The 20,331-nt window shown below is 43.8% G+C and overlaps 1 protein-coding gene across 1 annotated transcript in view; it reads right to left on the bottom strand.

Moving 5' to 3' along the window:
* MTMR7 (myotubularin related protein 7) overlaps positions 1–20,331 on the bottom strand; it is a 94,514-nt gene that overhangs the window by 56,247 nt on the left and 17,936 nt on the right. The window contains exons 5-7 of the mRNA XM_077477404.1: positions 18,601–18,729; positions 15,567–15,701; positions 1,402–1,534 (exon numbers count right to left, since the gene is read on the bottom strand). Of these exons, the coding sequence (XP_077333530.1) occupies positions 1,402–1,534; positions 15,567–15,701; positions 18,601–18,729 (397 nt within the window). The remainder of the gene's footprint in view (positions 1–1,401; positions 1,535–15,566; positions 15,702–18,600; positions 18,730–20,331) is intronic.

Raw genomic sequence — 20,331 nt, 5'->3', positions numbered from 1 at the left:
AGAACGGGGAGATGTTAATGTAAACAAGCATCTCCCCATTCTGCATGGTGACATGGTCACTGATCAGCTCTCCCTGTAATCGGGAGCGGTGATCAGTGACGCATCACACACAGCCCCTCCCCCTACAGTTATAATCACTCCCTAGGACACACTTAACCCCCTACAGCACCACTTAGTGGTTAACCCCTTCACTGCCAGTGACATTTTTACAGTAATCAATGCAATTTTTTTTAAGCATTGATCGCTGTATTAATGCCAACGGTCCCAAAAATGTGTCAAAATTGTCCGACGTGTCGCCATAATGTCGCAGTCACGATAAAAAAAAAAAAAAAAAAAATACAAAAATGTAAAAAATAGAAATCGCTGATCGCCGCCATTACTAGTAAAAAAAAAAAAAAAAAATTATCAATAAAAATGCCATAAAACTATCCCCTATTTTGTAGACGCTATAACGTTTGCGCAAACCAATCAATAAACGCTTATCATGATTTTTTTTAACCAAAAATATGTATAATACATATCGGCCTAAACTGAGGAAAAAAAGATTTTTTTTTTATATTTTTTGGGGGATATTTATTATAGCAAAAAGTAAAAAAAAATTTTTTTTAAATTGTTGCTATTTTCTTGTTTATAGCGCAAAAAAAAACAAAAAAAAAAAACCAAACAAACACAGAGGTGATCAAATACCACCAAAAGAAAGCTCTATTTGTGGGGAAAAAACATTTTTTTGGGAGCCACGTTGCACGACCGCACAATTGTCAGTTAAAGCGACGCAGTACTGAATCGCAAAAAATGCTCTAGTCGGGAAGGGGGTCAATTCTTCTGGGGCTGAAGTGGTTAATACTGAGGAGACTGACACATAAAGTCCCTATGTTGCCCACTTTAACACAGACCACAGTTGAAAGATCAGGCAGTGCATTACGGTCGCAAGAAAAAAATATTCAGTCTTGCAAACTTCCACATTAAATTAGCTGGAACCTCGAATTTGGAATCCACCATGAACCCATGGTAGCAGCGTCCTCTGTGACAGTGTGCGTAACATAAGCATGTTCTAGGACAGGGATATGCAATTAGCGGACCTTCAACCATTGCAAAACTACAAGGCCCATCATGCCTCTGCCTCTGGGTGTCATGCTTGTGGCTGTCAGAGTCTTGCTATGCCTCATGGGACTTGTAGTGCTGCAACAGCTGGAGGTCCGCTAATTGCATATCCCTGTTGTAGGACAATGCGTGCTAGCAGACAATGAACATATAACAGTTATATGCTCTGTCAATGGATATAGAATTCTCTGCACTCTCCAGTAAACAAGCCGTTGTCATTTCACGTACATATGCTTGTGTCCCCTTTCTATCAGTTTATTATCTTGTTGAGCAAATAAAGAAATTTACAGTTGGATTTACCTTCCAAAATCTTCTGGAGACTATTCCTCATCACATGGATGTTCTCAATGCCAATAAATTGAAACTTTATGTCGGAGTAGTTATCCTCATTCTCATAGCCCTTCCCAGCTGCTCGATTTGCCATGGCATTCAGCTATAAAAGAGAGATCAAGGGGTTATTCTAGAACTAGAAACAAAAAAATCAAGAACAAATAAAAGAAAAAGCATTTGTGATATTCATTCAATGTGACTAATAAACATAGCAAACCAGTGACCCTCCACTTTCATTGATTTAGAGAGCTTTTGCTCAATTTAGACTGCCCTGTTGCTTGACCACAACAGAATTTTGGCAAATAGCTTCTGACCACATGAACACATTCATACGTGTGCACCAGCTGATCGACTTACAATGATCACTTACATTTATGAAAGATTGCCCATATTTTAGGCTGGTCTGATCACAAGATGTGAAAAAAAAAATTGTATGTTATTTTAATGGATGATGAATGGCTTTTCTGTGATCGCTTGTAACTAGATCAATAACCAAGCACTATGTGTATGGCCACTATACGATTCTCTGTAGACTGGACAAATCTTCATGTGTTGCATAAATTGAAGAAAATCAAAAACCTTCATCATTACTGACCCACCTGCCTGGTGTTCATAGTTGTAGTAAGTAAGGTTGAATAAAGACACCAGTCCATCCAGTTCAACCTGAGTGAGTGTCTACAATTGTCCCTATCCCTGTACATCGCAAACACTCACATTGGTCCCTACTCTCAAGGAGCCCACAATACAAGGTCCCCATTCATATACCAAGGCCAATTTGGGACCGAAGCCAATTAACCTACCTGCATGTCTTTGGAGTGTGGGAGGAAACCGGAGTACCCAGAGGAAACCCACGCAGGCACGGGGTGAACATGCAAACTCCAGGCAGGTAGAGTTGTGGTTGGGATTCAAACCAGCGACCCTTTTTACTGCTAGGTGAGAGTTCTAACCACTACACCACTGTGCCGCCCTAACCACTATTGCTCATACAGTGGTAAAAGGACATTTACCCCAATCCCAGCACACAAGAAATATATATATATATATATATATGACCCCAGATCTCTTCTTCACATTCATAATTCTAAGGTAATCTGCATTACCGAATAGAAAATATTCACCCTTCTGCTACCATTAGTTCTAAAGGTTTCTTAGCCTGGACTGTTTTTTTAAAACTCAAGTAAATAATGCTCAATACACCAACATCAATATATATTAATGGCTGTGTGTTGAGTTATTTTGAGTGAACAGCAAATTTACACTGTTATACAAGCTGTACACTCACTATTTTACATTGTAGCAAAGTGTCATTTCTTCAGTGTTGTGAAAAGATAGAATAAAATATTTACAAAAATGTGAGGGGTGTACTCACTTTTGTGAGATACTGTATATATGTGTGAACCAGATGCCACAATATCTCCTGATCGTTTATTAATAATTAGGATATGCACAAAGGCTAATAAAGCCATTGGGGGTGAAACACGTCATGGGGCCGGTTCTCTTTATACCACTATAAAGCTTTTATGAAGTAGTGACGGCCTGCATTCTGTTATATACACAGAGGCCATTTATATTACAACATCATCTGCACAAAAAATCTTCTTGTACTGATAAATACATAATGAACATGCATAAACAATGCAATATATAAAAAAAAAAATACATTCTTTAACCTCCTTGGCGGTGATCCCGAGTGTGACTTGGGTTGGGATTTTAGTTCCACAAGCGGTAACCCCGAGCCAGACTCGGGATTGCAGCGCTGGATACAGGGAGAGGTTACTTACCTTGTCCCCTGGATCCAGCGATGTCCTCCGCGCTGTGTGATCAAGCTGTCCTCCGCTCGATTCACACAGTGCCCGAGTGTCGCCGAGCTCCGTTCCCTGCGACGTTACGGCGCACGGGAGCGGAGATCGGCGCCAAATTCAAAAAAGTCGAAATACACAAAACACACAAAGTACTGTAATCTTGCAGATTACAGTACTGTATAAAAAAAATGACACATCCCCTTTGTCCCTAGTGGTCTGTGCAGTGCCCTGCATACACTTTTATATTATAAATACTGTTTTTTCTGCCTGGAATTTGGAGATTGTCCATAGCAACCAAAAAGTGTCCCTTTATGTCAAAAGTAATTTTAGACCAACTAGAAAACAGCGATAATAAATTACAATCACTTGCAGAATTGAGTGATAGCGATTTGTGGGGAAATGCGTCATCAAACACTAAATCTAATGACAGCGACAATTCTGCAAATGAGCAAATTTCAGTGTTTTTGGATTTGATTACACTATTGAATAATTTTTATTATTATTTATTATATTATAAACTTTATCATACCCGGGATGTCTGCTAGACTCTGGGTTGAACAGATTTAAGAGAGTTATTCCTAAGAATTACAGGACTACAATATAAAACGCCAAATTTCCATGCAAAATAATTGTACCGCTTTCAGCACCTAAAATCAGAACTAATCATACCGCCAGGGAGGTTAATATGGGTAAGACCTGGGCTGCAATGAGCCGCCATTAAGCTGCCTTCACTACACCAGTAGTCTCCAAAATGCGGCCCTTTGCTTGCCTTCTGGTCCTTGAGGCACTATTCCTCCTACTAACACCAACAATGGGGGTATATTTCTTGCTGCTGACACCAGTGATGGGGCACAGTTCCGCCCACTGACACCAGTGATGGGGCACAGTTCCGCCCACTGACACCAGTGATGGGGCACAGTTCCGCCCACTGACACCAGTGATGGGGCACAGTTCCGCCCACTGACACCAGTGATGGGGCACAGTTCCGCCCACTGACACCAGTGATGGGGCACAGTTCCGCCCACTGACACCAGTGATGGGGCACAGTTCCGCCCACTGACACCAGTGATGGGGCACAGTTCCGCCCACTGACACCAGTGATGGGGCACAGTTCCGCCCACTGACACCAGTGATGGGGCACAGTTCCGCCCACTGACACCAGTGATGGGGCACAGTTCCGCCCACTGACACCAGTGATGGGGCACAGTTCCGCCCACTGACACCAGTGATGGGGCACAGTTCCGCCCACTGACACCAGTGATGGGGCACAGTTCCGCCCACTGACACCAGTGATGGGGCACAGTTCCGCCCACTGACACCAGTGATGGGGCAAAGTTCCGCCCACTGACACCAGTGATGGGGCACAGTTCCGCCCACTGACACCAGTGATGGGGCACAGTTCCGCCCACTGACACCAGTGATGGGGCACAGTTCCGCCCACTGACACCAGTGATGGGGCACAGTTCCGCCCACTGACACCAGTGATGGGGCACAGTTCCGCCCACTGACACCAGTGATGGGGCACAGTTCCGCCCACTGACACCAGTGATGGGGCACAGTTCCGCCCACTGACACCAGTGATGGGGCACAGTTCCGCCCACTGACACCAGTGATGGGGCACAGTTCCGCCCACTGACACCAGTGATGGGGCACAGTTCCGCCCACTGACACCAGTGATGGGGCACAGTTCCGCCCACTGACACCAGTGATGGGGCACAGTTCCGCCCACTGACACCAGTGATGGGGCACAGTTCCGCCCACTGACACCAGTGATGGGGCACAGTTCCGCCCACTGACACCAGTGATGGGGCACTCTTCCACCCACTGACACCAGTGATGGGGCACTCTTCCACCCACTGACACCAGTGATGGGGCACTCTTCCACCCACTGACACCAATGATGGGGCACTCTTCCACCCACTGACACCAATGATGGGGCACTCTTCCACCCACTGACACCAATGATGGGGCACTCTTCCACCCACTGACACCAATGATGGGGCACTCTTCCACCCACTGACACCAATGATGGGGCACTCTTCCACCCACTGACACCAATGATGGGGCACTCTTCCACCCACTGACACCAATGATGGGGCACTCTTCCACCCACTGACACCAATGATGGGGCACTCTTCCACCCACTGACACCAATGATGGGGCACTCTTCCACCCACTGACAACAATGATGGGGCACTCTTCCACCCACTGACAACAATGATGGGGCACTCTTCCACCCACTGACAACAATGATGGGGCACTCTTCCACCCACTGACAACAATGATGGGGCACTCTTCCACCCACTGACAACAATGATGGGGCACTCTTCCACCCACTGACAACAATGATGGGGCACTCTTCCACCCACTGACAACAGGGATGGGGCACTCTTCCACCCACTGACAACAATGATGGGGCACTCTTCCACCCACTGACAACAATGATGGGGCACTCTTCCACCCACTGACAACAATGATGGGGCACTCTTCCACCCACTGACACCAATGATGGGGCACTCTTCCACCCACTGACAACAATGATGGGGCACTCTTCCACCCACTGACAACAATGATGGGGCACTCTTCCACCCACTGACAACAATGATGGGGCACTCTTCCACCCACTGACAACAATGATGGGGCACTCTTCCACCCACTGACAACAATGATGGGGCACTCTTCCACCCACTGACAACAATGATGGGGCACTCTTCCACCCACTGACAACAATGATGGGGCACTCTTCCACCCACTGACAACAATGATGGGGCACTCTTCCACCCACTGACAACAATGATGGGGCACTCTTCCACCCACTGACAACAATGATGGGGCACTCTTCCACCCACTGACAACAATGATGGGGCACTCTTCCACCCACTGACAACAATGATGGGGCACTCTTCCACCCACTGACAACGATGGGGCACTGTTCCGCCCACTGACAACAATGATGGGGCACTGTTCCTCCCACTGACACCAATAATGGGGCTCGCTTCCTCCCACTGACACCAATGATGGGGCTCGATTCCTCCCACTGACACCAATGATGGGGTACTATTCCTCCCACTAAAGATGTGGCATTGTTTACTCCCACTGACACCAGGACATTTTCTACTCCTACTGGCCACACTCCGGCCCCCTAAAGTCTGATGGACAGTAAACTGGTCCCTTGTTTAGAAAGTTTGGAGACCAGCAGTCTAGACCAACACCATAGTAATTATTAGACTGAATTATCCACTCATATAGACAAAATTATTCATAACACATAGTCCAATGTTCTGCCATTCCAAATTACATAAAGGCAGCTACTAGTTGTATTGGGCTAATAGAATGCAATTTAAAACAATATATGGATTAGAGATGGAACTTTTGCACATATCTGCCAACATTATTGCTGGGCTGAAGGGAACTATAAAAATCAGCTCTAAAAATGTCACTTTTATCATCGGGGTCACTGTAAGAACTTATCCCATCATATCCTACTTATAGAACAAAAGGGCCAATCTAATCTTCTGATAGAATTTTCCGTCAATCCTGTGCTGTCTTTTTCATTTTATTCAGGGACAGATGAACCTTCAAGTATCAAATACACGGAAGCTCCTTGGATGATAATTCAGGATTAGGCTCAGATGCTGAAATATAAAGATTCCCAATGGTTAATTCCGTTCTGTTTTTCCATTTCACAACATGACCCATTTATAAAATCTCACAGGTCAAGTCCCCCAATGCAGTTTATAGTTCAGCTACTTTTTTTTTTTTTTTTGCCCACATTTCATGGAAAATCAGCACAAAATTGCACCATTTGAACTTGGGAAAACCCACTGCAGGAAAAGTACATTAAAATAGCCACAGCAATTATGATTACAGGCAATATCGCCTCTCCCTCTCTGGAGATTCACCAGCTTTGCTCCAGTCCAAATTCAACCAGAAAACCACTAAGTCGACAAACAGCAAACCGGATTCTCTTTGCAAAAAAATAAAAGGAAAAAAAATAAAAAACACAGGCAATAAGTTGGGGCTGGATATGGTTGTATTTCTAGACTGCACAAACCATAGAAAACACCAGGTGGCAGCACATTCTATGGAACAAAGCATGGTAATCAATAAAGGAAAGAAAACATCATATGTGCTGCATACAGTCCCTAGATACATTCACCCTGTTCTTCTACTTTAATTACATTTAAGACAATACCTTACCTAACTTTTCTCTTCTCTTCCTTATTTTCATATTAAAAATATTTGGAAGTTCCTTGAACCAGATGGACCATATTCCATGGATTTGTTTCTGTCTGCTTTACAAGGAACTGCATAGAGCTATGTACATACTTAACATTTTCCATAACATAATTATATACTATAATCCTGCCACTTTATAAAACTCTGGTTAGGCCACATCTGGAGCATTCTGTCCAGTTCTGGTCACCAGTCCTCAGGATGGATGTGCTGGAACTGCAGAGAGTCCAAAAGAAGAAGGGCAACAAAACTAAGGGGACTGGGAGGACCTCGATTACGAGGAACGACTGCATACACTAAATCTATTCTCACTGGAGAAACAACGCTTGAGAGGGGATATGATAGCAATCCCAGCATAGGAAAAAACAAATCAGTCTCCATGAGTGTAAGAGGACATGGGGACACACAATGAGAATGGAGAAGTGGTTTAACCTTAAACTGCCTAGGGGGTTTTCGCTATAAGGGCAATAAGGATGTGGAACTCTCTTCCACAACTGGTGGTAGCGGCAGGGAGTATTGATATTTCTAAGAGACTCCTGGATGTGCATCTTAACCACTAGACATCCGCGCTATAGCCGAAAGACGGCTGCAGCATGGACGCCAATTGCCAGGATGCTCTCTCCCGCGAGCGCGCATTGGGGAATTTCTATTGTCTTTTGTTAAAGGAGTAGTAAACGCCGCTGGGACACTTGTACCTACAGGTAAGATTATAATAAAGCTTGCCTGTCATTCAAAATGTGAGAGCACCGAAAGCTGAAAATTGGTCTGGTCATGAGGGGGGTTTACAGCGCGATCGGCGTGTCCAATGAGAGATGATCTCATATGTTTACATATGAGATCATCTCTCATCACCGGCTCTCCCTCCACAGACAGCGAGTGAGGAGGGAGAGATGAACGCTGCAGTGAGTAAATCAAAAAACAAAACAAAAAATGAAGTACCCACATGTCCCTACTGCCAGTGCCCTCTGTCCCCACTGCCATCTAGTGCCAGTGCCATCTGTCCCCACTGCCAAGTATAAGTGCAATCTGTCATCAGTGCCACGTGTCATCAGTGCCACATCAGTGTCTCTTGTCATCAGTGCCACACATTAGTGCCATCTGTCATCAGTGCCACATATTAGTGCCACCTGTCATCAGTGCCACGTATCAGTGCTGTCAGTGTCACATGTCATCAATGCCACGTATTAGTGCCATCTGTCATCAGTGCCACGTATTAGTGCCATCTGTCATCAGTGCCACGTATAAGTGCCATCTGTCATCAGTGCCATCTGTCATCAGTGCCACGTATTAGTGACATCTGTCATCTGTTATCAGTGCCACGTCAGTGTCATGTGTCATTGTCCTGGTGCTCCAGGGCCTTCAAAACTGTAATAGGTAGTCAACAAGTTAGATGTGCAATTTATGCTCCTAGAACACGTGATGGCGCTCCCTGCATGTTGGGCGTCTCTAAGTGGCTAGGCTGTGGAAAAGTCCCACACATGTGGTATCGTAATACTCAGGAGGAGTAGCAGAATGTATTTTGGGATGTAATTTGTGGTATACTCATGCCATGTGAGAGAAATAACCTATTACAATGACAATTTTGTGGGAAAAAAAAAAAAAAATTTATATATATATATATATATATATATATATATATATATATATATATATATATATATATATATATATATATATATATATATATATATATATATATATATATATATATATAAAATCTTCATTTTGCAAAGAATTGTGGGAAAAAATGACAACATCAAAAACCTCACCATGGCTCTTACTAAATACCTTGGAATGTCTACTTTCCAAAAAGGGGTCATTTGGGGGGTATTTGTACTTTGCTGACTTGTTCGGGAAACAAGAAATGAGATCGGCCACCAGTATATCAGATGTGATAAATTTCTTATGATTTGCACCATAGCTTGTAGACTCTCTAACTTTCACAAAGACCAAATAATATCCACTAATTTGGGTTATTTTACCAAAGATATGTAGCAGTATAAATTGTGGCCAAAATGCACGAAGAAAAATTTATAATTCATCACAGAAACAAAGAAAAATTTGTTTTTTTTCCAAAATGTTGGCCTTTTTTCATTTATAGTGCAAAAAATAAAAAACCCAGAGGTGATCCAATACCACCAAAAGAAAGGTCTATTTGTGGGGGAAAAAAAATGACAAAAAATGCATTTGGGTACAGTGTTGCATGACTGAGTAATTGTCATTCAAAATGTGAGAGCACCGAAAGCTGAAAATTGGTCTGGTCATGAGGGGGGTTTAAGTGCTCAGTTGTCAAGTGGTTAGAGCACAACATACAGGGAAATTATTATAGACACTGACACATGTGCACCTACACAGGTTGAACTGGATGGACTATTGTCTTTATTCAACCTTACCTACTATGCAACTATATACACTACTGGTAGCCATACACAACTTGATTTTCTCTCATTCAACGCATGAGCCAAACAAGAGAAAACCAATAGATTTCCCCATCCATGCTACCAGTGTAGATGGAGGAAACTGGTCCACTATTGTATTCAGTTAGCCACGGCCCTTGTGGCCCCATGGTTACCTGAATACTATGGTGCTGTCGAAAAGTAACTGCATCTGATAGACCGTTTGACTGATAATGTTTCAAATGGCTCAGTCAGTTTTGTAATCGTCTTTTGTTAAAGGAGTAGTAAACGCCGCTGGGACACTTGTACCTACAGGTAAGATTATAATAAAGCTCGCCTGTAGGTACAAGGAATTGCAAGCAAAAGGAATTTTGTGCTTCTGCCCACACAACGTATTATTAGAGCCTACGAGTGCTTGATCCACAGTCACTTGTCTGAGAAAGGTAATCCATAAAGATGATCCGCACAACCAATTGTTGCTCTTAAAATTTTTTTAGCCTTTAACCCCCCCCGTAGAGGTTTGTTTTAAAGGCAAGTTTAATAAATTGTGCTAGTATACGATGTATACTAGCACATTATGAAATTACCTTGACTACATGCCAACCGGCCCATAGCCGAATAACGGCTACAGGGCGGTTACATAACTCTGGGAGGGCGTACAGTGACTTCCTCCAAGAATACCGCTCTCGCGCACCCCCTGGGGCACGCACCTAACAACATCCGTGACCGCCGGGTCCAGAGGACCTGGCACATCACGGATCACAGTAAATGGCCACTGATATCGGCCGTTTACCACATGATCACTCAGTCAAATAATGGAGCGATCACTTATAACCAAACCGGTGTCATGACGTCGGCTCCTCTCTCACCTCTGTGTACCAATCAGTACAGTGGAGGGGGAGAGATCAGATGGCAGCAGCGCTGTGGGCTGGATCTGTAGTGCCCACAGAGCTGCTCTGTGACAATTGCAGTCCCAGCCATCCCTCCATACCCTGCAAAACCCAGCCATACCCAGTCATACTCGGCGATACCCTGCAATACTCAGCCATTTTCATAGTTTTCATATGCGGGCGCTACTCGCGTATGTGTTTGCTTCTGCGCACAAGCTTAATGGGATGGGGCGCGTTTAAAAAAAAATTTACACACAGTTTTAAAAAAATAAAAAATAAAAACTTGTGTCACTTTTATTCCTATTACAAGGAATGTAAACATTCCTTGTAATAGAAAAAAAAATAATGACAGGACCTCTCAAATATGAGATCTGAGGTCAAAAATACCTCAGATCTCATATTTACACTTAAATGCAATAAAAAAAAAAAAATTTGTAATTAAAAAAAAATAAATAAATAAAAAATGGTCCTTTAAGAGCTATAGGCAGAAGTGACGTATTGACGTCGCTTCCGCCCTGCATTGTTATGGAGACGGGTGGGGGCCATCTTCCCCTCACTCGTCTCCATGCCTAGCAAGGGTGAAGATCCGATTGCCTCCGCTGCCGATAGCTCCGGTAAGTAGTGAAGGGCACCGAAGTGTGGCGGGGGCCCTCTCCAATCCCCGATAAAAGTGATCTTGCGGCAAATCCGCCACAGAGACCACTCTTATCGGAAACCAGACCGCTGGCTGAAGAAGCAGCTAGCTGCTGCCATAACATTGATATCCCCCTTCAGAGTAAGGACGTACATCATCGCGTGGCGGTCTGGAAGTGGTTAAATACAGTGGCATGATCTTTATACATAAATAGAAGAGATAATGGTAATTGATAAGTGAACAATGCATGTTTAGTATCATTTTAACCACTACACGCAAAATCACGTACCTGTATGTCATTTGCTGTAGTGGTTGTACTGGGCTGCAGGCACCAACCTGGTACCGTTTTTAGAGCCGACGGTCGGCTTTCTTGTGGTAACGACCGATGCGGCTAATTGGCCGCTCTACAGTTATAACAAGCAGCAGGAGGGGCCCCAACCCGAAGCCTTCTGCCGCTCTGCCCGGGTCTCCCGTCCCAAAAAGAGACCTGAGCCACCAGACAGCACATCCGCCAGCTGGCCGGAGACCTCAAAACAAAGCCGGTCACGTTGCCACTTCCGGTTTACTCGACAGCCAACAGTGCCAAATTGAAAAAATCCAAAGTATTCAAAAAATTACGTTTTTGGCATTTTGAATACAGATACTCCTCGTTTTAACGACTTACCTGTTTAACGACCACTCGGACCTACAACCAGCTCTCCCCACCCTAGCGACCCGATATACATCATTGTATTGTACAGTACAGTATTTTCATTTGTGTTCTGTACTTATGCAAACTAAAACAATGTTATTAAGCTGGAGTTTTGTGTTTAGACATTTTTTTCACAATATAGTACAATAGTAAAAAATGCTTAAAATATTGATTACTTGTGGTTCCTTGTTTAACGACCTGGTCATTGAATCAGAACCTGGTCATTAAGTGAGGAGAGCCTGTACTTTGAAGACCAGATAGAGGGTTTGGAGTCTTTTAGACCCTCGATCCCTCTATAAAGGAGTACCTGTCACTGCCTATTACTGTCACAAGGGAAGTTTACATTCCTTGTGACAGTAATAAAAGTGATCAGGAATTTATTTTATTTTTTTAAAGGGATGGTGTAAAATAAGAAATAAGATTTTTTTTTTTAAAGCCCCCCATCCCTCCGTGCTCACATGCCAAAGAAAACGCATCCATAAGTCACACCCACAAATGTAAACCACACATGTGAGGTATTGCCATGATTGTTAGTGCAAGAGCAATAATTCTAGCACAAGACCTCATCCGCAACTCTAAACGGGTAACCGTTAAAATGTTTTAAATTGTCGCCTATGGAGATTTTTAAGTACCGTAGTTTGTCGCCATGCCACTAGTCTGCACAATTTTAAAGCGTGACATGTTAGTGTCAATTTACTAGACATAACATCATCTTTCACATTATACAAAGAAATTGGTCTAATTTTAATGTTTAATTATTTTTTACATTTGTTAAAGTGTATTGTTTCCAAAAAATTGCATTTGCAAGACAGCTGCGCACATACAGTGTGACATAAAATAGTGCAATTTTATTCTCTAGGGTCTCTGCTAAAAAAAATAAAAAAAATTGGCTACTTCTGTCTACAACAGTTCACTGTCATCCACCCTGGATACCTTCGACCCCCTCACTACGCACAGAATCGGGCCCCAACCGCTACAACCCTGGCAGACAGAGAATACCAGAAGCCTCAAAAAACGTAGCCGTGCTCTTGAGTGTCTGTGGCGTAAAACTAAGTCACAGCAAGATTTCAGCCAATATAAATCTGCACTCCAAAAATACCATTCCTGCCTGCACGCTGCCAAACAGACCTACTTTATCACTCTCATTAACACCCTCTCACGCAGTCCCCGTCAACTCTTTTCTAACTTTACCACTCTTTCGTCCTCCATTACCCCCACCCACTAACTTACTCACTGCCCAGGAGATTGCTTATCAGTTCAAAAATAAGATTAAGACGATTCGTCTCGAGATCTCCACTCTACAGAACCCTCCCTCACCTTACACTCCTTTTCCTCCTATAGTAGCTGGGTTAAAAGAGGAAAGTATTGATTGTGCAGGAGGACGTCACTAAACTTTTTTCTAATGCCCACCTAACCTCCTGCCCCCCTGGACCCTGTTCCTTTTCAAATACTACGGTCACCATCTGACTCAATCCTACACTCCTTAACTCATATATTCAACCTCTCACTCTCTACTGACTCTGGCATCTTCCCCAACCCTCTAAAACATGCACTAGTCACTCCCATACCAAAAAAGGCCTCAGACCCCACCAATCTTAACAACTTAAGACCCGTCTCTTTACTCCCCTTTGCCTCCAAACTCCTTGAATGTTTAGTCTACAACCGACTGAGCAAAAACCTCATTGAAAATAACCTTCTTGATCCTCTTCAGTCTGGATTTCGCCCACAGCACTCCACAGAAACTGCCCTCCTAAAACTCACAAACTTACTAACAGCCAAAACCAACGGTCATTATTCCATCCTCTTACTCTTGGACCTTTCTGCTGCCTTTGATACAGTTGACCACCCCCTCCTCCTCAAAAAACTCAATTTGCTTGGTCTCCATGACTGTACTCTCCATTGGTTTGAAACTTACCTATCTCATCGCACCTTTCGTGTCACAACTTTACTTCCTCTTCTCCAACTCCCCTTTCCGTTGGGGTCCCCCAAGGTTCTGTCCTTGGACCTCTACTATTCTCGATCTACACGTCCTCCCTGGGTCAGCTGATAGCCTCCCATGGCTTTCACTACCATTTATATGCTGATGACACCCAAATCTATCTCTCTGCCCCTCAGCTCACCCCATCAATCTCCTCACGCATCACTGATCTAGTAACAGACGTATCAGCCTGGATGTCACACCACTTCCTCAAACTTAATCTATCTAAAACCGAGCTCTTAATATTTCCTCCCCCACGTGCCCCTTCGCCTGACTTCTCTGTCAAGATCAATGGCACATCTATCAGTCCGTCCCCACATGCCAGGGTGCTAGGGGTAACCTTAGACTCCGAACTGTCCTTTCAGGCCCACATACAAGCCCTGTCCAAATCATGCCGCCTTAGCCTACGAAACATTTCCAGAATACGCCCCTTTTTAACTAATGACACCACCAAGCTTATAATTCACTACCTGGTCATCTCTCGCCTCGACTACTGCAACTCCCTCCTCATTGGATTACCTTTACATAGACTATCCCCCCTTCAGTCCATAATGAATGGCTGCCAGACTCATCCACCTTACCAGCCATTCAGTGTCCTCCACCCCTCTCTGCCAATCCCTCCACTGGCTTCCACTGACCCAACAAATAAAATTCAAAGTACTAACAATAATTTACAAAGCCATCCATAACTCTGCCCCTAGTTACGTCCCAAAATACCAACCAAGCAGCTCTCTTCAGTCATCCCAAGACCTCCAGCTCTCTAGCTCCCTTGTCACCTCCTCCCATGCTCGCCTCCAGGATTTCTCCAGAGCTTCTCCCTACCCCAATCAGTCCGACTGTCCCCTAATCTATCCATCTTTAGACGATCCCTGAAAACCCTTCTCTTCAAAGAAGCATATCCTGCTTCTAACTAACATTGTTTTACTTCCTCCATCAGCTCATCCCCCCCCCCCCACAGCTATTACCTTTTGTTTGACCCTTCCTTTTTAGATTGTAAGCTCTAATGAGCAGGGCCCTCTGATTCCTCTTGTACCAAATTGTAATGTAACTGTAATGTCTGCCCTCATGTTGTAAAGCGCTGAGCAAACTGTTGGCGCTATATAAAACCTGTATTATAATAATAATAATAATAATAATAATAATAATAATTCTAGCAAAAAATACTTATTTTAACTTGTAAACAAGTGACAGAAATAGGCCTGATCTTGAAGTGGTTAAAGACAAAATAAAAAACAAAAAAAACAAAACACTTTTGTAATGGCATTTTTGGCAGTTATAGTAAATCCTGATTGAATGCCCTTTTCATTTCAGTCTATTGGAAAACAATTAGTATAGCATTTATATACAACTTGTTCTGTATTGATTTTGATAACCCTTTAGCATCAACTTTTTACTTAATTTGTCCTCCCCCCCCCCCCCCCCCCACTGCTGACAGTTACATCAACTAAATGAAGCTCAGTAAAAACTATCCAGGCCACTGTAGGAAATACAAATTCCAGCTGACTTACTTTTGGTCGGGTATCAACGACATAGAGGAAATCACTGCCAGGATTTGCTTTCTTTATCGCCTGCAGCATCTGTTCATCCTCAAGACAGCGAGCACTGAATCCAGACAGGGGCTGACTACTACGACATATAGAGGCCTGCAGGGAAAGACAAACCACATGAGTACAACAATGTCACCAGAGTTGAGCCTCAGCACCTCACTTCATCTGCCTGTATACCATGGAACTGGTTTGTGGCCATGGGAATTAGTATAAACATATGGGAAGGAGATGGGCCACTGGCAACACAAGATGTGACCAGCAATAATAGATAGTTCATTTAACTTACACTAATGCCGCGTACACACGATCAAACAATCCGGTGGAAAAGTCTGGCAAACTCAAGTCCGCCGGACAATCCCCCCCGTGTGTAGCCTCTGGCAGACTTTTTTTTTTACCCAAAAGTACAGCGGACTTAGAAAGTAGTTTTGCACTCCAATCTTACCGCCGGACTCGCATTTCGGCGGACAATCCGGCCGTGCATATGCCAGTCCGCCGTACTTTTGAAATGAACGGACTTTCCTGCCCGGAGAAAAGTCTGCTCATTTTGAGCGCGTCTCCAGGTGGGCGGGGCCCGCGAAGGAGGCGTCGCAGGCCCCGCCACCTGGTATGGACTTAAAGGGGGTCTTCTGTCTTCGGGGGTCTTCTCGCCAGACTCCTCCGCTATCTTCTGCTAGCTCTTTTGCTAGCAGAGGAGCCCGGCTTTCTTCTTCGCCGCCGCCCTCTTCTTCCGACTTTGGGGGTCTTGTCCCCCTCTTTGGTTCTTCTTGCCGGGTCACCGCGCCTTCTTCTAGCTCTTTTACAGGCGGTGGCCCGGTCTTCTGTTCTTCTCTTCAGATGTTGCCTCGTCGCTCTCTCTGCTCACAATGACGGGGCCTGGTACGGCTCAGGAGGGGGGGCGCTCGCTCATTCCCCCCCTTTCCTGGCCGGCCGGGTAGCGTGCTCGGACAAGGGTCTGATGTGGACCTGGGGGGGACCCCCACGCTGATTTTTTCAGCGTTGGGGTTCCCCTTTAAGTCCATACCAGGTGGCGGGGCCAGCGACGCCGGACATAGTGTGGAGGTTCTGATTGTGCAGAACCTGGGTAACCTACATGGGAACGTTCTGTAATTAAGTGTTCTGCTTTCTACTCCTTATATAAACGTTACTGAATAATCTAATGCCGCGTACACACGTAGCGGACTATCCGGCGGACTTAGTACGCCGCATTAGTCCGCTTAAAAAGTGCCGTGTGTGGGCAAGTAGCACGTTCGGAAAGTCCGGCGGGAAGTCCGCCGGACTAAGTCCGCTGGATAGTCCGCTACGTGTCTACGCGGCATTAGATTATTCAGTAACGTTTATATAAGCAGTAGAAAGCAGAAAACGTATTTACAGAACATTCCCATGTAGGTTACCCAGGTTCTCCACAATCAGAACCTCCACATATTCGCCGTTCTAACAGCAGTACTGAGCAGTTTTTAGGCCACCACCTCTAGTAGCTGCTCATTGTTCTTTAGTGTTTCTCAATGGGTGTTGGAAGCCAGGATCTGCATGCATTAAAAAAAAATGATGGAATTTGTGAAACCACATTAAAGAGAGTTGAGCACCTTATAGTGGGAAGTTCTCTGCAGATTAGCAACAGTGGGACACGTTAACCGGTTTCCATCATTTCTTTAATGTACTTCTATTATTGATCATTCATCATACTCAATAGAAGGCTCTCAGGAGAGAAAATATGTGAGCTGTCATGCTGACTGGTTACTGAAGGTGCATGTCCTGGGGAGGTCATATTTATATTAGTTTTACTACTTAGTGAGTCACTGACCTTGAAGGATCATGTGCATTTTAGGTGTCTCAGGACCAGGTAAGTGACTTACTGCATAGCAAAAAGTAACTATGGATGATGACCCTAAAGTTTCCACCTTCAAGAAACAGCAATGGCAGAAACAGTTCCCATGCCTTTGTCCTGACAAAAAAGTCTAAAATGTATCCAAACCTCAAAAGGTCACCCAAAACGGAAAACTACACTTGCATGATCGCTAGATTTACAATCACCCACCTTCTTAATAAACCTCTTGAGGACTCCAGAGGCAAGATATTCCAACAGTGGAATCCACTTATCTACAAAGCAGAAATGTCAAATTTCTAGCTGGGTTATTTGTGGAGCCTGTATTCTGGAGAAGTGAACTGGAAGTGGACTTGTCCTCTGTACTGACCTTAAAGTGAAGAACTCTATATGGATCACTTATGCATTTATAAATGTTGATCATATCCCCACCTTAATCTCCTCTTCTCAAAAGAAAATAAACTCAGTTCAGCTAATCTTTCCTCATAGATGAACTAGCTCGGCTTCTATTGAACCAGCCAAAGCCATCAGACATTCATTCCCGTGTGTACTAGGCTTTAAAGTGTTACTAAACCCAGGACCCAGCATTCACTATATCTGGTCTCTCACAGTACAAAGAACATGGAAATGCAATCATTTTAGTAAAGATAAACTGCTAAACACCTTTTCTCATCAGCAGTATATAGCAGTCTTATGACTTCTATCAGTGCCTGGTTAAAGCTTGTAGGAGGAGTTTTTATACTGCACTGGCTGTCCTATTAGGATGCAGGACCCCTGACTCTGTCTGGACAGTGCTGATTGACCCTGTGCTGATCACATGCACCCTCCACAAAAAAAAAAAAAACATTATAGCAATACACCCAAACTGAGCATGTGTAGCCTGACTCCAGTAACACTGTCTTATCCGGACATGTGTTAAAGAGAATACAAGAAGGGGAGGATCTGTGCATACAGTATCAAACAGCCATTTTACACAATGCAGAGGATTAACCCCTTAGGTTCCACAGTGAGTATAACAAGCATGCTTTGCTGCATATACAGACTGATTTTACTGTTGTGGGTTTAGTAACACTTAAGATAGCCAAGACAATGCGATGAATTAAATATTGGAAATGTGTTTACAAATTAGACTATGAAAGGGGGGGGGGGGGGGACACGTACAAAGACACTTACATCATTATCTTGATAATAATAGGACAGAACAGGAAAACGACCACGGCTACGAAACTTTGAGCTCCCAACAATGATTGGCACGCTAGCAGATTTTGGTACATAGAGTTCAGTTGGGTATGTGTCACAAACCTAAAAGAAAGGACATTATGTTGCATCATGCCATACATAGCAGTTTGGTAAGCGCAAGATATAACGTTTACAATTGTAAAAAAATGTTTGCATTTTAAAATACAAAAAGAGACAAACAAACTGACATTCATGCTTTTAAACAATTCATACAACCCCCCCCCCCCTTTCCTCAATTACTGTATACTCTCCCAGAGACAGTGTGATAGAGCAAATTTAAACTTGCAGATTTTTCTAATTTCTGGGGATAGACACATCCACCGCACACCATTCTTTACTTTTTTTTTTTTTAATCCAGAACTTCAAGGTGACAAGACTGCTATGAGACACAGAGGGAGGCAAACTGCTTTCCAATTGCGTGTCTCAACAAAATGTATTTGAAAATGTCCTTTTTTGTGAGTTGTTTCTTTGCTTTCAGCATGGTAACATCAATTAAGACATTGTGAGGGAAAGGAGGGGAAGATATATGGTCCCTCCTTTGGCCCACCAAACCGTGTCTGTTGGTCATAGAGTTCAGGCAGTGTTGGGTTGTACCAGAGAGGCGATCTTGGAGAAGTCTGAGTTGGAAAATAGTTCAACTTTTACTTGGTGCAGTGCAAAGCCATTACAGATACCTCTATAAAAGGACGTCTGTTTGCAGGTAGAGCCTTGGGTCCTATGCAGTAAATTGTTCATAAGAACCCATAGCTGCAGCACCAACCACAGTGGCCAAGTGGTTTCTCAATACAGGTTAACCACTCATGTCGAGGTGAGCTGGAAGGCTAAGAAATAATGGTAAAAATCTGGCAACACAAGTCCTCCTTCCAAGAATGGTACTTACGTATAGTGGCATTCTTGAAATATGTGGTTCAGAATGGACAGCTTAAATAAGAAAATGGCAGAATGAATGGTGCGGAATAAGTTGCTGGGGAGCAATATAAGGGAAGGCCTTAACAGGTAGAAACATTTGGGCAAATGTATTATCATATGTAGTCTCCCTATATTACGTTTCACTGTAGCAAACTCCATATTCTTAATTTAGCTGACGATTTGAGATATATATTCACAGAGAAGAAAGACAAATCACTGTGAACTAGTAGCCCCCAGGAATTTAAATTTGGCAAATCCCCAAAGTATGAAACATACAAGACAGGGGCCAGTCTGGAAGGATATATATTTTTCCCAGCTCATCTTCAACCAAGATCAAGCAGCTATGTAGTCATCAATGTTGAGTAATGAGAAGGACTAAGGACCACCAACCAAATACACAAAGGCATCATCTTCCTAAAGATATAGCCTTTAAGGACATCTGGTGGGGCTCTCTGGAAGAAAAGGGTAAGTTCGCTTAACGTGGGAAAAAGAAGAAGAAAAAAAAAAAAAAAGCATTGTTTTGCATTTTTATTTTTTTCCCACAGCAGCTTGAAAAGCATGGCACCCGTAATCAGTGGATCGGAGGTGCAATATAAGGTTACTGCAGACACATCCTCCAGCTTTTTGTCTCCAACCCCTGTACAGGCTTTTAGTATGAATGCTGGAGGAAGTGTCAGGGGACTACAAGGGTGCTCATCAGTGGTGGAGGAGGGAGAGGTGCTGGAAAATTTTAAGTTACACCCTAAATACAGATTT

This window comes from Lithobates pipiens, unplaced genomic scaffold (assembly GCF_037356315.1).
Source record: "Lithobates pipiens isolate NorthernLeopardFrog02 unplaced genomic scaffold, aLitPip1_a1.2 Scaffold_13, whole genome shotgun sequence".
In the NCBI taxonomy this organism is placed as follows: Eukaryota; Metazoa; Chordata; class Amphibia; order Anura; family Ranidae; genus Lithobates; species Lithobates pipiens.
The sequence above is the reverse complement of the archived record's forward strand: the minus strand, read 5'-3'. Positions and strand labels throughout refer to the sequence as shown.